We start from the raw sequence: 21,594 nt of genomic DNA on the forward strand, positions 1-21,594 counted from the left end.
CAGCAAAAGAGAGAGAGAGAGAGGGGTGTGAAGGCAATGCTGCTGCAAGGAAATAAAAGAGTCAACAAAAGTCAAGCCAAAATGCACCTGCTGACACCAAAGTATCGTGCGGTCGAGGGCGCCTGTGTGAAGCTGAACCATTATTTTCATTCGAGGCTCAATCGCCCAAAACCGGCCCCTCAGTCTCTACTGCTCTCTACATTTGAACAACTGTCCTTGCGTGTGCCCCCTCCCACCCCCCCCCCCCCCGAAGACTTTCACAACAACCACCACCACCACTGCCACCACCGCCGTTGTCATCGTCACCTCCTCCTCATCCTCACTCCTTCTCTTCAGTCCCTCTCGACGACGCCCAGGCATTTCTGGCTGCCGCCCACGTGCTCCGAGCCCGGGATGTGGGCACCGTAGCGGTCGACGCACCAGCAGAGGCCTCGCTTGCGGCCCTTTGACGGGTTGCACTGCACGCGGGCACCGAGCAGACAGACGGTGGGGGGTGGGGTGGGTGGTGAGATCGTGAGGAATTAAAGCAACCGTACCCGCTCACTCATTCTCCCCTTTGATTGCTCGTTTGTTCATTGATTTGGAATGTTTTTGTTCGACGAAGACGAATCGGTCGGTTGAATCGAGGATTTTTGTTGTTGTTGTGCACTGCACGCGGCGTGCTCTTGGGCAGCTTTTTTTCTGGCAACAAAACTGAAACTTTTTTTTACGAGGAATCATGTCTACATTAACCACAATACTTGTGGTCAGAATGCAAACAAAAAGCACACTGATAATTTTCTTATATTTTGGTACTGGCAAAGGAGATCCCATGATGTAGATGCTTACCCCGAGCTCTCATTACTCTGATAGTGCATTGTCTTTGGGCTGTACGCCTTTTGGCGTCCTCTGGTCTAGCACCGTTTCAGACGAGGCTTGAAAAGAAAGCTGTCTCTGGTGTGGACCAATCCGTTTCAAGGACAATGCATATATTATCAGACTACGTTTTTTGTTTGCATTCTGACCACAAGTATTGTGGTTAATGCAGACATGATTCCTTGTAAAAGAAAAGGTTTCAGTTTTGTTGCCAGAAAAAAGGGGAAAAACCCTATTCTTATATTTTGGTACTGGCAAAGGAGGTGAAATCACGTAGAGCTTTTTGTTCTTCAACTTGTAAAGCCCCGCACAGTATCCGCTCGCTCCTGAACAGCGAGACGACTCAGAGAAACTATGTCGAGGTGGGAACTGGCGCCAACGTTTGCCGTAGCGCCGCGCTCCTTGATACATTCAGGCGCTATCAGCCACTGGCGGCTGATAGGAAGGTGTTTAGTTTCATGTCCTTCCACCGCACCTCCGATTGGCTCGGTTGGCTACGTACGTTTCGAAAGACCTTCAACATACACACATACATGATGAATCAGTGTTTATGGGTAAATAAGACCCAGGCGCTTAAACAAATGCCGCTCGATAATATTGGTCTGGAAAGCCAATAAGCCGATGGGCTAAATATATTTCTATTGATATGTAGAATTATATTTATATGTGCATAGCTGGGAATAGCTGAGGGTGGGTGATGATGCTAATTGTGTCGCTGAACCTGCTGCTAATGATGATGTTGCTGCTGCTAAAGAGGGCCATGCAGCTACTACTTCTGATAATGATAAGTCAATGATTAAGGCGATGCTGATGATGGTGATGATGATAAGTCGATGACCAAGGTGATGCTGCTCAAGGTGATGATGCCGCTGCTGCCGATGCTGCTCTGCTGCTGCCGACCGTGTCTAAACATTCAACACGGAACCAACCCTCCATCAAAAACTCAGCGAGGCCTTCTTTGGTGTCGACTTTTAAACAACAGTTCAACGCAAGAGGCAACACGTGAGCCCCCCTGCTCCCAGGGGAAGGGTCTCCTCGTCAAGTTACCTGCTTTCTTTTGTAAAAGCCCTTGCGGTCGCAGTTCGGGATGTAGATGCCTTTGGGGTTGAGCAAAGTCGTTTCTTTAAACAGCTTGATGACGCCTTCCATCCTTCTTTTGCACGGGCCCTGCAAGAGCGTGTTCACGTGGCAAAGTGACCGCGCGGCCGTTTGCGTCTTGCGAGCATCGCCGTTTCTCAGCGCGCGGCGGTTTGCGACGTGACCTCTAACGAGCAAAGCGTTCGGAAGAATAAGATAAAGTGATCAGACGGTACATGCCGAGGGTACTCTGATCACACACCGAATGCAAAGTCTCAGTACAGGATGGGCGTACCTGCCGTTGGTAATGCCAAGTACACTAACAGAGGCCGCTCTCTCAACTGTTGAGAGAGCGGTTGACTCACATTTTAAAATAAACGTCCCGCTTGATGTGTTTTAAAACGTGTATATATATACACACACACATATGCACATCTATATTCGGCATGGAAGAGGAGGCCAAACCATCCTCTTTAGTGGAGGCCCTTTCGCCAGCAGCGGCGTGAGCAAGATATTGCAGGACCTGTACCTTTGCCTATGTATGTACATTTTTTCAAAAGTATACAGATTAATAAAGTACGTTACTCTGCAAATCAATAAGCCTATGTTATTTTGGTGGAGCGGTGGCGCGGTGGTTAGCGCACTACGTGATGAACCTGACGAAATTAGGTTCATCCCGTCTTCCTAACGTATGGATCCATTACAGGAGATTAAAGATGCAACTTTAGATTTGCTATCCACTCGATTGTCTGTTCAGACGCAGAGTGGATGTCTCGTCCGTTCCTCCTTCAAAGGCGTTAAGGCAGCAGCTGTTTATCACTCTGTGAGTAGTGATAACCAAATTGGTCCTGCCCCAACCGCCATCACCCCCCCCCCCTTCACCAACAGACACCAAACCAGCGTGGTGAAGTATGGTCAACCAACCCCCCCATGACTAACACCGCGTGGGGAGGCTTCCGTCGAGTGGTGACTTGATGAAGGGCCGTAAATGATCCTTTTGACCTTGCAATTGTCTTTCAATGTACACACTGTCCCCTTTTGCAACATTAACTGAAGATGGCGCTGGTCAGCTACAACTGTTTAAAGTTATTTTAAATGCCGAATCATTTTTTGGTGTTCGGTTTTGCAAGAGTCATGCGGGTTTGGTGGATCGCAGAGAGACCATCAGATGCTGGGAGACTCCTGTTCCGACGGGCAACTGTCACATGAAGTGAGTGCTATCTCCTCTAATGTGTAGGTTTTCTCTGGGCATTTCAAGATTTGTTTTCACCCACCACTTGTGATACACATAATGTGTGCATCTGGTGTTGGCCAACACTCCCGATAATTTAGGTGGCTGCACACTGAAGTATTGTGGCTGCTTGGAAAAATTCGCCTGTTTGGTAGACGAACATGTGCCTGCAAGATGCAGTACAGCAAGCGGGTTGTTGATCTATCTCTATTGGTCACTTGCAGGTGTAGGTTTTATGTGAGTACTCCAGTTTTATTTTCCCCACGTGCAAAAGAAAAATGCCCATTCAGGAATTGGTAAAAAAAAAATATCCAAAACAGGGAAATGTCGCTTTCAATTCTCACAGCCTGTAAATCTGAACGAGCGAAATCCACAACGGTCGGTCACTGAATGATGGCAAATGGTAAATGTGCAGCCCTACCATGTATGGCTCATGCCACTGCTTGAGAGAGGGCATCTGCTGGAATGAGTCTTAGATAGCCCCTTCCAGACGGTACTTAGCCTACTCTTCCATGCTCGCCAAACGTCATGGAAGAGGTGTGAGTACCCACGTTTTACCCCACCACACGCAGCCTGCCGATGGATTCACTGAGTCATTTTAAGAAACTTGCCACATTGCTTCAACTGCCGAGTCCGGAGATCGTCGAATCTGCCCGACGACCTCTGGATTGAAAGCCCTGTGCGTGCTAACAATTACACCGTGCCTGCATCCCTGTACTTGTGACGCCTCATCCCAAATCCAGAATTTGATGAGCATTCACTTTAATGATTAAGATTGTTGAAAGTATCTTCCAGCTGAAATGAGCGTGGGATGATACAACTCTCCAGGGTGGTCCAGATGTCTCGGCACACCCAAGTGAATTAATCCCTAACATGTTTTTCCATTTGCACATCCTTTTCTGTTTTAAATAAACCTTACTTAAAAAAATATTAAGTTTTAGAGAATCAAATGGGGGTCACAAAACATCACGACCACCCTGTACATTGGTGATGCCAAGCCAGTGATGTAAATGCCACATTCCTATGGTTGGGGGCCAGTCCATTTGCAAACAGCTAAGTACTATTCATACATCACAGGTCAATACAATGTGCACTGCATGATCAAATGTATACTACTAAACCCATCATACCTCACAGGTCAATATAATAATAAAATATATACTATGATGGGTTTTGAGCCACCACCCATCACGACTGGGATTGGAACTCGCAACATTCCAACTGTCAGTCGGACGCTCCAAGCACAGCACCAGCCGGCCAAATTGATAACGATGACTCGGCAAAAAACTAAAAATCATTTTTCTCGTAATCTTCATCAATGCCGCGTGGAACACGCACGGGGTAGGTGCCCTCACTGCCGCCGTCGGTCAGACTGGAGAGAGACCAACAAGGGTAGGAACCGTACCCCAGCGCATCGCAGCAACTCCCCATAGCCCCCTGGGTGTATTTTTATGCATGCATCCCATTACACTTAGCGCGTGCGCATTTCTTCTCCTGACCTTTGCGGTGCTGGGGTTTTGCATCGCCTGTGCGTGACACTCGTGCCGTCTTTGTTTGGTTGCAAATTGAAATCTCGCTTGGGCCACACCGCCGGCGACCAATCAACCCTCTCGGTGGCCGTTAAAGCGAGTACCGATTTTGCGGGAAGTCGGCGGTGCTCGTGAGAGTCACGGAATGTCTGGGCCATGCCATTGGAATGTTGAAGTTTCGACACTTGGTTCGAGTTGCTGACAAAGTAGCGCCACCCCGTGCGATCCGGGAGAATGTTAATTTGACTGTGTCATCCGTGTTGGAAGGTCAACAGTGGTTGTCCTATGGATACACTTGCCTCGCCATGGCAATGTGGACTTTCCACTATTCAGCTCAGGGCTGGAATCAGCAAATGAGCATCCTCTTATCGCTCTTGAGTAGGAACTCACTGGGACGCGGATCACAAAGCGGTGACCGAACGACGGGCGACTTAAACACTGCAAGTTGTAATCAGGTGGTGGGAGGAACGAGGAGGGGAATGAGTTCCGGAGTAGAGCAGCACAGGGAATGAAGGGGGAGGCAAAGGGCTTTTTGCTGGAGGTCGACAGGGAAACACAATGTTAAAGGGAGTGAGGAGCACAAGTCGGGTCAAGAGCCTGAAACGATTGAGCTGACATTGCAGTTTGACCGTGATACCCGGAATTGTAAAGTTGCGTGCGTGAACACTATAGTAGTTACTTGATAGATGTCACCACATCCAGTTAAGGCTTCATATCCCCAGCGCTAACAACACGAGTATCACTCAGTGAGTGATCAACAGGGGCTATCGTAACTATAAACTATTAAACTTTATTTTTTATTTGACCAGGTAAGGCCCACTGGGCTATATAGTTCTTTTTCAGAAGCGACCTGGCCACAAATGATAGCTCAACGAAGTGGCTTATCAGGTGGACATTTACAGCAGCCAACTACTCGTATCGGGACACCGATCCACGTCACGTGAGAGTGGCGTCATCACGACCCCAATGTGACGACGAGGCGACGCGCAATGCACGAGCGCGGACACGCTCGTCCTTGTGGATTTTCGTTGCACGCACAACCTTCCACACCTTACTCTTAGGTTTTTTTGGTAAAGTCACGTAGGTAAAAATACATAAATAATGAAAATAAATAATAAATAATAAAATCCATAGAAATAAAATAAAAAATCACGACGTTTCGGAGGCAACACAAGTCTCCGTCATCAGGTGGGACCGTCACAGCTAGATTTACTGTATCAAGTGATTTATTTTTATTTTATTTCTATTATTATTTATATTATTTTTATGCATGTTCATTTTTATTATTTATTTGTATAATAATTCACTATTATTTATTTATTTTTCCCTACGTGACTCTACCGAAAAAACCTAAGAGTATGAATCCTTGCAGTCACGAAAGCTTCAAATCTAGAATATTCCACACCTTCCCACCCGAAACCCCCCCGAATCCCCGCCACGCTCACGTATTCGGTGTCCTGCTTCGCCTCGGCCGAGTGCACGTTCATGGCCGTGTTCTCCGCCAGCACGCGGTAGCGCTCCTTCTTCGAGCGGTGGTGACTGTGCGCCGGGCGCTGGCGGCTGGGCCCTGGCTGGACGACGGGGGAATCCGCGGGTTCGCCGGCGGGGGCCTCCTCCGCTTGCCCGGCGGGGGAGGGATCGTCCCTCGTGTCGCCAGCGTCTGCGGGGAGGGGGTGAGAGCGTCGGTAATGAAGTAATTATGATTGTCGTTACTATCACAGAGCTCTGTTGTTGTTCCTATTATTCATGTTTTGGGGGTGAGTTCAACGTTGAGCAATCTCTCTGCTCAAAATGAGTGTGCAGAGGGGAGGCACGGTGGGGTGGGGGGGCAATTATGTCTTCGTGCCCCCCACAACTCTATGGCCGTGCGAGTCTCTGTGTAGGGTAGCCACTGATGGTTTCGAACAAAGTGGTGCCCATTTTGACTGCCATGCAGAGACGGTGGGCGACGGTGAGGCCCCCTGACCAGGCTTCCTCGGGGCCACCGCACTCACGACGCGAAGCGATCCACATAGCAGACGGGAATAGTGCGGATGATTCAGCCCTAGCCACGGTGCCAACCACTCCAGTTCCCCATAGCAGCGCATTAATGCGACACGCCGGAGTCTCACTCACATGCCAAGCAAAGCAAATAAAAACACAGAGCGGATGAACAAAAAAAGAAACGGCTCGGAATCATCGTCGCAGTCGATCACTTTTCTCACAAAGGCACTCCCCTACTCCGCCTGAGCAGAGGGCGCAGCAGAGTGTCGCATTCGCTTCATAGCAAGGATGCTTTCACGTCGCTGGGACCGTGCAAAGGTTACCGGGGGCTCGCTGTTGTAACACAACGGCTGTGTCATCAATTGCGCATTCTGTTACGCGCAAAGAGCAGCCGAGCAGCGTGAACCCGCGCGCACCGAGAGCGCCGGCAAGCTGTGCGTAAGCGGAACCTTTTTTTTTCTTCCAAAAGGGGCTTGTTGTGATTGCCCTTAACACCCCGGCGGGTTTAAACTGAAGCCCGCCGAATGGGGTTCGGTGTTTACTCCTTGGCCGGGTTTTGCCACCTGCCCGCGGTGTGTGTGTGTGTGTCTGTGTGTGTGTGTGTCTGTGTGTGTGTGTGTGTCTGTGTGTGTGTCTGTGTGTGTGTGTGTCTGTGTGTGTGTGTGTCTGTGTGTGTGTGTGTCTGTGTGTGTGTGTGTCTGTGTGTGTGTGTGTGTCTGTGTGTGTGTGTGTGCGTCTGTAAGGGGAGCGTCAGTTGTAGCGGTTAGCGCTACGCTGCGCTACGAACCTGGCGACCCGGGTTCGATTCCCGCTCACGGCCAACACCGGTGACGAAAATCTGAACCGGTCCTGGGCCTCCCCCTAGGTCGACTCAGCCTCAAATGAGTACCTGGTGCGGTGTGCAAACATCGTCGCTGGGGAGACAAAGGCGGCCGGGCGTGGTGTTGGCCACCCACCCACTCGTGTGCCGTGCCGGCCTTCATAGGTGCTCGCTAACAGCACTTGCCACCCTACAGTCTGTTAAAGGCTACACGGGGGATCTTTGCCTTTGTGCGTGTGAGCGAGAGCCGCGCGTCCTGATGCGTGTCGCGAAGGTCGTCTTCACGCGTCTCCTTCTGGGGTCAATTCCCTGCGACTAAGCCACCCGGGATGCGCCCGGTCTCGCCGCGCCTCGCAAGCTAAGCGGGATTCGAGCCTGGTGCGCGCTTAGATGGGTGACGAGCGCGCACTGACCAGCGTGGTGAAGTATGGTCAAACGTGCTCACGATCCCTGTCCCAGGGGTGGACTGCCAAAGAGGCTGTACGGGTGTCAGGTTTATTGCTGGATATCGGCACGATCCAGCCAGGTGGCGCTGTGGTAAGGGGCTCTCAGCGTACATTTTTTTAGGAGCGTGCCAGGTTTCAGAGGGGATGACGATGATGACTCGTCCCCATCGTCCTTCTTGGGGTCAAGAAAAAAATTGCTCTAACTTTGTGACGAGCCCCACTGGAGTCATCCTATAGAGAAGCAGGTCGGCGCCGTGGGAATGTGTTGTATTCTACAGGGCTGGCTTTGTGCCAGCACCGATGACGTGTGCCGTCCCATGCTCGTATTGAGGAAGGAGACACTTTGACGTGTTTTAATTGGCGGGCGGCCAATTCCGTGGAGGAAAAGTAATCTCAAAAGTAAATCGAGTAGTTATCTATTGATGCGGGGGGCGGGGGATATCTTATTCGGCTTGACTTTTGTATCGACGAATTTGCCAGTGGGGCTCTCAAGTGCGTTCGCTTTAATGTCGCAGTTCATGATGCCATGCACTCCCTTGACTTGATACACTTCCAAAAAATAAAAAAGTCTATCCCTGCTCAAACGAACTTTCGCCGATCCTCATCTCCCCTGCCAGCCCTGAGTCATCGGTGGCAATTTCACATTTGTGGCAGGGCCCAGTCGATCCAAGCTGACATCTTACAAAAAAGAAAAACGATAATTGCTTTATTGAGTCGACAGTGAACCTGGATTGGCGCATCTACCTTCTTCAATGCAACCCAAAACATCATGGGCCCTTGCAGATAACTACACTGGGAGCCTGTGTCCTGAGACGTCCAGATATGAGTGTGAACCTTGGGTTAATAAAGTGAACTTTGTGGCCCTGCAGTGTCTTGCCGAAGCCACTTCTGGCAGAAGGGCCCTCTGTGAGAGAAAGTTCTAGATTGGCGTTCTTCTTTGCAAGGCCCGCGGGCCACTGGCGATTCCTGGCGGCCTTCAGTGCGGCCCTTGACGTGCGGGCCCCTGACAATACACACCACGTGGTGAGCTGCTGTCCAATCCCAATGGTTGCAAATGTGTGGCGGCCCTCACACTGATGATGTCTTATCGGCAAAAGTGCCCCCCCCCCGCCACCACCCTCTGAAAATGAGTGAAGAGCACTGCTCTAGAGGCCTCCTCGCGGAAGTATTGTGGCCTGATTCTTCACTCTGGCCATACGTCTTTGGAGGAAGTGGGAGTACACACACCACGCGCCGCCTGCCGATTGACTCATCTTGTGGTGATGCCCATTTACTGTGCACCGTTGGGTGGACAGAGGCGGGGATTTCTGAAAATTTCCCAATCGTTTCAAGTGTCGCGAACGGGGAGATGTAGTCGAACCGGCGAACCTGGTGATTGCAAACGCAGTGTCGGTGTGTGCCGCTGCTAACCGTTACAACATGGCAGTTTCGGTAACAGGGGATAGGTAAGCGAAACGTACATTAAGGCACTCCATCGCAGCAACCTTAGCGACACCCTTCGCCGATCTATCAACACACGATTAGCACGGTTGGCTCCGCACGGTGCGAGAGAAGTTCAACATACATACACATGGCAAGTGACGTCACGAGAGCGCCACGATGACGTACGTCATCGTGACGTACGTCATCGTGGCTGCAACGTCTTTCGTCGCATTAACACGCGCCTGCCTCTGCGTGGGGGACACTTAGGGCGTATCGCAACAGGTGTGCATCTACTAGACAACAGCAGCTGTTTGTCTCTTGTGTTGTGTCTTCCTCTGAGCCAGCCCTGACAACGAAGCAATCACCGTCACAGACGGCGACAACATCGAGCGGCATCGACATTCATTAACAAGCACGTCACGTTCATATACCCACCGCGGCACTGATGAACTGGCACGATTCGAGATCACTGATTGCATTGAAACAAAAATCAACGTTCTCTTGTTTGTACGGCGTTATCTGCACCGTCCGCATTAGTACTCTACTGCCCGGCTCATGTTGTACTGCCTGACTCGAATGTTCCGTCTTGGCTGGCACTGTCTGGTTTGTGCTGTTCCATGCGTGCTGTGCCTCGTCTGCACTGGTCTCGTCTGCGCTGCCTCTTTTGTTCTGTCTGTCTCGTGCTGTTTCACTTGAAAACCCAAAAACAACTATTTTTAAATCCTTTATATTAAGTTCGCATGCTTGCTTGCTTGCGTGCTTGCTTGCGTGCGTGCTTGCTTGCTTACGACCGTGCACATCTTTCGGTCGTTTTTTAACCCACTTCCCGTGATCCAATCGAGCTGACATTTTCCACACAGACTCGTTGTGCGAGACAATTAATGTTCGTGAAAAAAAATTCAAAAAATTTTACACTGTTTAGGGAAAACAAATTAAATATTTAATTACCAATTGCTTAATACTGGCAGACAATAATCTGACCCATAGGTAGCAGCCATCTCAAGCCAGAGGACGAGAAGACTCTAGCCGCCACGCATATAAAGGATTTATAGTGAAAAACTTTGTTTTTACGGGTTATACTTGTAAACTTTTCAGGTAAGGCCCACTGAGCTCTCTCTATATATATACTGCATAGCTCGTTTTCAGAAGCGATCTGGCCACAAATGATAGCTCAAAGAAAGTGGGTTATTAATGTGGAAGTGTATAGCAGCCATAGCTTTTGGTTCTTTCGGTAAAGTCACGTAGCTAGAAATAAAACAAAACAAATCCCGACGTTTTGATCGCAACACACGCCTGATGACGACCGCCTGTGGCTGATGACGACCGCTTGTGTTGCGATCGAAACGTCGTGATTTGTTTGATCTTATTTCTAACTACGTGACTTCACCGAAAAAACCAAAGAGTATGGATTCCTGCAGTCACGAAAGCTTCAAACGTAGCAGCCAAATACTCTGAACGACACGCGCTTCCACTGTGTCGTCCAGTCTCGCCTGGATCGTCTCTCTCTCGTGTTGTCGTATCTAATCTCGACAGCGAGGCCTCGTCTGTACTGTCAGTGCTCGCTGTCTCTGCTATGCGAATATTCCACAAATAAACAAACAAACACACACAGAGAGCGTGTGCGCAAATCGTGAATCATTCACTCAAATACCCACACGCTTTTCCCTGCAAGCGTTAACGCGCGCCGAATTACAGCACTCGCATCACATGATATGGTATCGTAAGTTAAACACATCACAACACACAGCTCATCAGCGAGTCGACCACCACCACACTGCCCGGCTTCCACTCCACACAGCTGATCAGCGATCCCACCACCACCACCACACTGCCCGGCTCCGACTACACACGGCTCATCAGCGAGTAGACCACCACCACATTGCCCGGCTTTCACAACCCACAGCTCATCAGCGATCCCACCACCACCACACTGGCCTGGCTTCCATCTTCCACGTAAACAAAAGGGCAGCTGTTAACCTGTTCGGCACGAACCACAGCAAATGCGGACACCTCATGGTTCGGGCGACTCACTCAAAGCCGTGGAACATGTCACTTGGCACTGCCCCAAATCCACACGAGAAGGCGCTGGTGAGTGAGCGGGCGAGCGAGTGGCTCGGTGGGCGAATGAGCGTGAGCGGGTGAGTTAGTGGGTGAGTTGAGTTTTTTTATTTATAATATCGATTGAAAACTCATTTCTTTAGAACTGCTTTTGTCTTCAGTTTGTTGTCCTTCCCCAGCACCTCCGATTAGCATCGTTCAACACACACACGCACACACAAAGGCATGCGTACATCCACAGAGACCGAATCTCGAATATATGACCGTACCAAATCACCAACCCCCATCGGAATTCAATCGGATTTCACTCTTTCCCCGCACGTTACGGAACCCACCAACCCCACCGCCCTCCTCCACCCACCTGCGTTCGACTGCAGCGGCGAGTGCTGCAGCTGCTGCTGCTGCTGATGGTGGTGGTGGTGGTGATGATGGGGATGCTGGCGCGATCTGCACACCCCGGAGCCCTCGAGCAGCGCTTGGAGGGGCCTCTCCTCCCCGGGTCGCGGCGAGCAATGCAGCCCCGAGCCGCAGCGCTCCGTGTACACGCCGCACGCCTGCCCGTCCAGCAGCGCGCAGGTCCGGCAGCAGCCGCAGCCCGGCTCACGCACGAGTTCGCAGCCCCGCGGCGGGTCGCACTGAGCGAGAGCTTTCTCGTCGCACGGCTCGCAGTGAACCAGCCCCGAGCCACCACCGCCACCACCACCACCGCCACCACCGCCGGCGGCCGAGGTGGCAGCAGCGGCGGCGGCGGTAGCAGCCCAGGGGCCGCCCGCTCGGTTAGGGGCCATGGCGCACAAGACTAGCAGTGCCATGCGAGTCCAGGTGATTGGGACTCCCATGGGCAGCATTGTTTAGCTACTACGCACAACGCCGCCTGCTGCTGCTGCTGCCGCTGCCCCTGCTGCTGCTCTTGCCGCTTCTCTTTCTATTAAATAGCGTCGCTTTAATACGCGTGGGGTTTTCGGTTTTTGTTTGTTAAGTGACAGTTACTGATGAGGCTATTTTGCACTTGGTCGGTTTATTTAGGTCAGATTATTCTCAATTTTGATTTGGGTTTGTTGAGCTCTGCGTTGGTATTAAAGCGCACAAGTTGGACGGTACGGTTGTCATATGATGTAATTCTACTGTTTAACATTTATATACGGAGAGTTGCGGTTGACTGATTTGCTCTGCTAACTGTTCTACAAACTCTGCATCGACTACTGGGGGGCTATTGTAAAGCAATGCTACTACTACTGCTACCGCTGCTGCTGTTGTTAGTCTTAATGATAACGCGATCAGCAATGCTCGGAGTGGCCTCTCCGACAGAGGCACGGGAACGTTGAGGGCGACACAACTGAGAGGCAAGTCTGCAAGAACTGCTCCTTATAGACTCTATCTCCTCCCACTTACCCCCCCTCCCCCACACTGCTTCCCTCCCTCCCACCACCACAACCCCCATCACCACCACCACAACCAACCTCCTCCTCCTCCGCCTCCTCTTTCTTTCTCCCTCCCTCACACATCACCTCAACAGCCCACAAAGCCTCAACCCACCCCAGTTGCCTGTTTAACAGTGAAACCCCATGCAGACCCCCCCTCTCTCTCTCTCTCACACACACACAGGCGAGTGTGGGTTTTGTCATCGCCGAATGAATAAGACGCGCCTTGCCCTGGATCAGAACCCACGGCCCGAGCCTTTATGCTCACTTGTCCTTGCTCGGTACTCCCGCACGCTGATTCTTACACACCCCGCACCCCGCTCGCCATCGCCATGGCGAAACGCGCGCAGTGTTGCGCACTTACTACGCACGCGGGGTGTTTTTCGACGGGTTGTTGAGTGCCTTCGAGCGCGCCACCTAAGAAGAAGAAGAAGTCATGCACGGCACACGATGGGGGTGCTGCGGCGGCCGCCTTTGTCACCCCGGGGGAATGATGCTGGCGCAACCGCGACAGTTACTAATGTAAGGCTGAGTCGACCTAAGAGAGGCCCAGCTAGGACCGGTTCAGATATTTACCACCGCTATTGGCCGTGAGTGGGGAACGTCGGAAGTCGGCCCACCAGGGTTCTTTGTAGCGCAGTGCACTAACCGCTACACCATTGCTCCACGTATACATTTAACAAGACAAAGATAAAAGTTCCCGAGCAGAGCCTTAAGAGACTGTTGATGAGAGTGCTGTTAGCGAGCGCATATGATGGATGGCCACCACCATACCGGTGGCGATGTTTACACACCGCACCAGGTACTCATTTGAGGCTGAGTCGACCTAGGGGAGGCCCACAGCCGGTTCAGATAATCGTCACTGGTGTTGGCCGTGAGCGGTAATCGAACTCGGAGTTCGTAGCGCAGCGTTCTAATCGTACGCACGCACACTTGCACACGTGGAAACTTGCAAACACATGTAGACATGCATGCAAAAAAACGAAAATCTACGTATAAATTGTTGGGGCAAGTGCTTTTGGAGAGCACCTATAAAGGCCGGCACGGCACACGAGGGGGTGGGTGGCCAGCACCACGCCCGACCGCCTTTGTCTCCCTAGTGTCGATGTTTGCACACCGCACCAGGTACTCATTTGAGGCTGAGTCGACCTAGGGGACGCCCAGAGCCAGTTCAGATCATCGTCACTGGCGTCGGCCGTGAGCGCAAATCGAACTCTGGTCGCCGGGGTTCATAGCGCAGCGTGCTAACCGATGCACTGCCGCTCCCCATGCATACACACACACACGTTCATATACACACACACATATCAATACAGACACACACATACGCAGACGCATAAACACGCACACCCTCTTGCTGCATTCTTTCAGCATCCCACAGACAGTAAAAATGGCCAAATGAAACCTGCTTTCATATATACACAGTTGCTGATTTCATGGATTGTTACCGTACATGTCATTGCCATTGTCTGATATTATATATTTAGAAACGTCGTATTATTATTTATTCTCTTCATTTTATCAGTAGACTTTGACGACCAATAGCATGATTCATTATCGTGTTTTTTTCTTCGGTTTAGGTCATTGTGTAACGATGATTGTGAGTTGATTGCTTGTCTCACTGTACACATCCAGCTGGCAAGATATCTGTAAAAGAGGCTTGCAGCATGAAAGTAGAACGTCTCAAGGAGATGTGAGCTCCTGTCAAGCTGAAGATGCTGGATGTGACCTGCGAGAACAACCTCGTACCCATGGTCCAGCGTTCTGCGATTCCTCCTCCAACGCCCGGCGGTGCTGTTGCTGAAGCAAGCAATACGTTTGGCAAAGTTTGATTCACGTGCCATTTTATTTTATTAATCGGCTGTACCGGGTGGAGGAGGCTTTACGACAAACACTGATTATTAATCAGTTATTCCACCTTTTTTATGAGATTCGGCACTTTCTTTCAGGATGACCCTATGTTGACATGTTTGGCCAATTCCTTTTTAATGAGAGCTTCGCACGTGGTAGGAAAATGTTGTACCCAGCCAAAACCCGTTCATATAAGGCTACATCATTCACGCTCCTTTACGATGTTAGATTCAAGCAACAATCGCGCTGTGCCTGCTTACTGCAGGCACTATCACACTGCTCTCTCTCTCTCTGTATGTGCAAGTGATTCGTCAACATGATGGATATCATCCCTAAATGTATCCATCAAATGCACTGTCTCCTAAGATGTTGGAATGCATATATGCCGCCACCCACACCCGGCTCTTTCCAGATTGTGGGCACGTTTCAAAATGTGCAATCTCAGTTCTGACAATGAGACGCAATGTTTTACTTGCATGGCACGGGCTCTTCAGTAGCACCCTTTACAAATATGAGCATCGGTGACTATACTCTGCAGGTTTAGAACTGATTGTTTCGTGTTTAGTTTGTTGTCCCTCCCCCGCACATCTGATTAGCACGGTTGGCTACGTACAGCGCAAAAGAAGTTCAACATACAAAACAAAAACAAAGATCCCCCGTATAGCTCTAACAGACTTTTGGGCCAAGTGCTGTTAGCGAGCACCTATGAAGGCGAGAAGGGCACACGAGCGGGTGGGTGGCCACGCCCATCCGCTCTTGTCTCCCGAGTAGCGATGTTTACACACCACACCAGGTACTCATTTTAGGCTGAGTCGACCTAGCGGAGGCCCAGGACTGATTTTGGCCGCAGCGCAGCGTGCTAACCGCGACACTTCCGCTCCCCATAGTTCAACATACTAACACATGTTTAACACGTCGGCTGTCGCGACCAATATCATCCCTAATAGAGCAATACCTGATCAAACCAAGGGCATCAAAACCACCAAGACTTTATGGGCTACCAAAAATTCACAAACCTGATGTCCCATTAAGACCCATAGTTAGTGCAATAGGCTTTGCCACGTACAAATGAGCACAATGCGTAACGAAATAAAAACAGCCCTACATCGATAGGACCTCTTCGTTCATCAAAAACTCTGAACATCTCGTAAATATAATCAAAGATATTAAGCTTAACCCTAATGCTATTCTCGTAAGTTTTGATGTGGCCTCTCTGTTCACGAGGGTTCCGGTCAACGGGTTAATTAAATTACTCGACACTCTGGTAACGGACACACGTTTAGCCAAAGATATCCCAAGACGAGCTGAACACTGTCGAAAGAACACCTATTTCTTGTGACAAGGTGACTTCTATAAACAAAAAGGAGCAGCAATGGGCTCTCCTTTGTCTCCTGTGATAGCGAATTTGTACATGGAAGATTTAGAAACAACAGCAATAGCTTCAAGCATACTCAAACCATCTGCTTGGTTTAGATATGTGGATGAAACATTGGTGGTCTGGCCACACGGCAAAGATACACTGAACGCATTTCTAAATCATCTTAACTCGTAAAACCCATCCATCCACTTCACCATGGAAGTGGAAGCTGACAGAACTCTACCATTTCTGGATATACTGCTCGGACGGGGTCGAAATGGTAAAATAACACACAGTGTTTACCGAAAGAAAACGCATACAGACGCATATCTGAATGCAGAGTCACACCATCACCCCGCACAGAAATCTGCTCTTATCAAGATGCTCATCCGTCGAGCTAAGAAAGTGTCAGATGGTGACAGTCTGAGAAGTGAAATTCAACATGTAAAAAAAGCGTTGCAAATGAACGGTTACAATGATGCACAAATCAACAGGGCATTGAAAGCCAAAACCAAATAAAATAACACGAGCATTGAAACTGCCCAAGTTATTAAAACGATCAAAATACCGCACATTGCGGGAGTAGCTGATAAACTACCCAGATGTTTGGAAAAACAAAACATCCAAGTCAGATTTGGCACGGTACATAAAATACAGAAATTAATATCTGGTACAAAATATGTATTACCGAAGCTATAAACAGAAAGTGTGTACAAGATTAACTGCACGTGTGGTAAATGTTACGTTGGGCAAACAGGACGAATGATCAGCACGAGACTAAAATAACATCAGATAAATATTCTATTCTCCCAAATACAAATGTCAGCAGTAGCAGAACACGCGTGCCAACAAAGACACTCAATTGATTTTGATAATATACTCTTAGTTCTTTCGGTAAAGTCACTTTACCGAAAGAACTAAGAGTATGAATCCTTGCAGTCACGAAAGCTTCAAATCTAGAATTGATTTTGATAATGTTGAAGTTCTGTGCAAAACTAGCTGCTACTGGCCAAGACTAATTAGAGAATATATCGAAATTTAAAGAAATAAAAAGAAGTTTAACCGTTCGGATAGCTACCACCTTAGTGCTGCGTGGAAGCAAATAATCAAATAATGCATTATTTAAATGCATGCCTACAAAGGGCAGCATACTTCAATAGGGATTACTGTTGGTACGGCTATTTTAATACACACAATAGACGGGAAGAACAAATTCAAAGGGCTCGCATAATGCGCATGCATAATGCAGAAGCGTGGTCACCACATCTACGCCTCTATATAAGGAACGAAACAGTAAGACTTCTCCACAAATCTGGCTGTCGCCTGATGAAGCTAGTTGTAATTACTGGCAAAACGTCGTACTCAGATTGTCAATGTTGTGGCTTAGCTCTCCAACACACCGGTTAGTGCTGTACTAGTGACGAATTGGCACGTTCTGTTTACGTGACAACCCTTACTAGTTGGAAGTGTCGGGTGGTGGCGGGTTTAACGACACATTTATATATTTGCGCGATCTAACCCAAAAAAAACCTCTATTATGGATACTTACACATATGTACATACATATCTTGCCAGCTGGATGTGGATGGTTAAGTAAGTCCTCAACTCACAATTTTAATGCCGTAAGTTCAGATCATAATCAGTGTTCATCGGTTATTCGTGTCTGTCTTATGGACTGAATGGTCCTCGTCATATGAACGTGGAATTTCCTCGATTCACTGAGGGCCACCAAAAGAGATGAGCACTGGCCCAGTCTAATTTGAGCAAGGAGACACCTTAACGCGATGTAGATATATTTTGAATCATTGTTGTTTGATACCCACAGCCCATTGCTCTCAAACCTCAGAGCAATTCGGTTAGAGTCCTGATCAGAGTGTTTCAATGCGAATTCTATTGCCCTTTATTACCCCTCCAGAAATTAGGAAGGCGGATGAAGGAAATGGGCCATCACTTACGAACTGACTGGCTTTATTCCAAGCTCACTGACCACGAATGTGTTCAGCTGTTGCTATAGCTGAATCCCCATTTAGTGGGGACTCTATTAACGCCTGGACGGAGCATACTGCTCAGTGGGGACAGCACTTCACCCGGCCACCTTTGTCTCCCCGGTGCTGTCCTTTACGCTTCGCAGCTGGCGTTGATTTAAGACAGCAGGGGCATAGGACGGGTTCACACACCAGTGCCACGAATGCTCACGTGCGTCACGTTCACGGTCGGAAATCGAACACAGGTCACCGGGATTGTTGCGCAGTTTGCAAACCACCACTCCTTGCAACTGCCCCCCTTACATACAGATGTGCACATGCACAAGTAACACTTCAATATTCTCAAGTTTTTTCGGTAAAGTCACGTAGGTAAAACATTAAAAGGAATGAAAGTAAAATAAAACAAAACAAAAATAAAAATAAAATTCACGACGTTTCGGAGGCAACACAAGTCTCCGTCATCAGGTGGGACCGTCACAGCCAGATTAGCTGCATCAAGTGAAGCAATGATTCAAGATGTAATCCCTTATAAGCAAGTTGAAGGGGGGGAGGAGAGGGGGGGGGAGTTCATCAGAATGTGGTAGCCAATGAATGGAACGTATCGGGAGGGAGGGGGGTGGGAGGGGGAGGGAGCCAACAAAACATTTGGCGACGGCTTGGACGCGGCTGCTGCGCACGCCAACACAATGGGCAGAGAGGGGGGAGGGGAGGTCTGATACACATGATAGAACAAAGGAACGAAAATGCCCATGTTTATACCAATGCAGGCTGAAAAATGAAGAGAGTACTGTTAAAAATAACTGGGGATGTTAACACTCGGTGAAGTAAATTAAAATAGTGCCTGTCAGATAAGATGGTCCAAAAAGTGTAATTAAGTCTTTTTTTTTTTTTGCGTGGTTAATAACATCTTTCCAGTGATTACTGAGTTTGTACCCATCATCACGGTTGAAATTATGTCTGTGTTTGTATATTTGTATGGCTTCGTGTACAAACCTTTGATGGTAGCCAGGAGGCTTGCAGAGAACCTTGGTCTCGGAAAAGACAATTTCATGAGAGCCCGCCGAGTTGTAGCAATGATCGGCAACGGCCGAAGAATCAGTTCTGCCGTGTTTCAGATCTGACTTGTGCTCGCGGACACGATCAGCAACATGACGTTTTGTTTCTCCAATGTAGCAATCACCACAAATGCAACTCAATTTGTAGACTCCAGGATACTGTAAGTCAGGAACGACATCCTTCACAGATGGAATCAGATCACGGATTTTATGCACTGTGCTGAATCGGACTTGGATCTTATGTTTGTTTAGAATTTTGGAGATCTTTTTGGTCACGCCTGCTATGTATGGTAACGTGATAGTTTTGGTCGGAGTTTCATGTGGTTGTTTCTGTGTGGTGGGAGAGACAGCTTGGCGGATAGTACGGTCAGAGTATCCGTTCATCCTGAGGGCCCGATGTACATGTCTTAATTCATCAGTCAGGTGGTGTTGGTCAGAAATGCCATGGGCTCTGTGGTATAGCGTTTTGATGAGAGAATTCTTTTGAGATGGGTGGTGGTGGGAATCCGGTTTCAGGTAGGAATCTGTGTGGGTGGCTTTCCTGTAGACAGAATGTCCCAAGGATCCGTCAAGCCTCCTCTTAAACAGAATATCCAAAAATGGTAGTTTACCGTCTTTCTCCACTTCCATGGTGAATCTGATAGATGGGTGTCTAGAATTTATGTGGTCCAAGAAGTGGTTCAATGCTGGGAGGCCATGTGGCCAGATGACGAAAGTGTCATCCACATATCTCTTCCACAGGGAAGGACGCAGGGTGGATGTCTGGATGGCGTCTGATTCAAACTTTTCCATGAAAATGTTGGCTATAACTGGTGACAAGGGGGAGCCCATAGGGGTACCCTCATTCTGTTTGTAGAAGGTGCCATTCCAGGTAAAATAGGTGTTGGTGAGGCAATGCCTAACCAGCGCAGGTACATCAGAATTCAATCCCTGTTGGACTAAGTCCTCAATTATTGTTAGGGTGTCCGGTACTGGGACTTTGGTAAACAAAGATACTACATCAAAGCTGACGAGAATGTCATCAGGAGATAGTACCATGTCCTTAACCATAGAGACTAATTGGGTTGAGTTGAGTACTGCCGAAGAGGTCTTGCCTGTGAAGGGGAGCAGAGTATCTGATAGAAAACGGGCTAGTTTGTACGTCGGAGAGTTTATCGTCGACACGATGGGTCGTAGCGGGGTGCCTTCTTTATGGATTTTAGGAAGACCATAGAGTCTGGGAGGTCTTGCCGCCGATGGTTTTAGAGAGGGACGTTTGCTTGGTTCGATTAGGGAAGTCGAACTCATGATGATACTGTTGGTTTTTGTCGTTAGGCTTTTAGTGGGATCGTTTTTAATTTTGGAGTAACTCCCATCATTAAGAAGGTCCAGGATTTTGTTGTTGTATGAATCTTTATCCATGATGACCGTGGCATTGCCCTTGTCTGCCGAGAGGATGACTATATCATCTCTCTTTTTTAAATTCGCGAGTTCAGAGCGTTCGTTTTTGCTGATGTTACTAGTGGGTTTCTTAGCATTCTTGAGAATAGTAGCTATTTCAGCTCTTGCTACATCAGCATGGATGTGTCCTATGCCTCTGAGGGCTACATCAATCTGAGAAATCATATCCTCTACTGGTATATATTTAGGGGTGACGGGTACAAACTCAGTAATCACTGGAAAGATGTTATTAACCACGCAAAAAAGACTTAATTACACTTTTTGGACCATCTTATCTGACAGGCACTATTTTAATTTACTTCACCGAGTGTTAACATCCCCAGTTATTTTTAACAGTACTCTCTTCATTTTTCAGCCTGCATTGGTATAAACATGGGCATTTTCGTTCCTTTGTTCTATCATGTGTATCAGACCTCCCCTCCCCCCTCTCTGCCCATTGTGTTGGCGTGCGCAGCAGCCGCGTCCAAGCCGTCGCCAAATGTTTTGTTGGCTCCCTCCCCCTCCCACCCCCCTCCCTCCCGATACGTTCCATTCATTGGCTACCACATTCTGATGAACTCCCCCCCCCCTCTCCTCCCCCCCTTCAACTTGCTTATAAGGGATTACATCTTGAATCATTGCTTCACTTGATGCAGCTAATCTGGCTGTGACGGTCCCACCTGATGACGGAGACTTGTGTTGCCTCCGAAACGTCGTGAATTTTATTTTTATTTTTTTATTTTTGTTTTGTTTTATTTTACTTTCATTACTTTTAATGTTTTACCTACGTGACTTTACCGAAAAAACCTGAGAATATGAATCATTGCAGTCACGAAAGCTTCAAATCTAGAATTAACACTTCAATGTTTGTAAATGGAAGGGAAAATACCAAACCTCATTTGAGCACTTTTCAATGTTGGTGGGGCCATTGTGTGGTGTTGATTCTCGGCATGACCAGACCTACAAGGCGCTGTCATGGCCAAGGGAATGCATGAGCTTTGTCCCGCCACAAGTAAAGCGTTTGGTGAACGTGTGTCACCGAGTGACACGGGGATACTCTCGTTGGGTGTTTCGTTCTGCACGTT

At 48.7% G+C, this 21,594-nt stretch overlaps 1 protein-coding gene across 1 annotated transcript; it reads right to left on the bottom strand.

Annotated features, from left to right (window-relative positions):
• Nucleotides 1–252: 252 nt before the first annotated feature.
• LOC144938150 (insulin-like growth factor-binding protein 5) lies at nt 253–12,814 on the bottom strand. The gene is made up of 4 exons (XM_078865881.1): nt 11,783–12,814; nt 6,138–6,352; nt 1,903–2,022; nt 253–458 (listed from the first exon to the last, which is right to left on the bottom strand). The coding sequence occupies exons 1-4, from the start codon at nt 12,267–12,269 to the stop codon at nt 333–335; spliced, it is 948 nt and encodes a 315-aa protein (XP_078722007.1). The 5' UTR covers nt 12,270–12,814; the 3' UTR covers nt 253–332.
• Nucleotides 12,815–21,594: the final 8,780 nt, after the last annotated feature.

The sequence above is a fragment of the Lampetra fluviatilis genome, chromosome 21, assembly GCF_964198595.1.
Source record: "Lampetra fluviatilis chromosome 21, kcLamFluv1.1, whole genome shotgun sequence".
NCBI lineage: Eukaryota > Metazoa > Chordata > Hyperoartia > Petromyzontiformes > Petromyzontidae > Lampetra > Lampetra fluviatilis.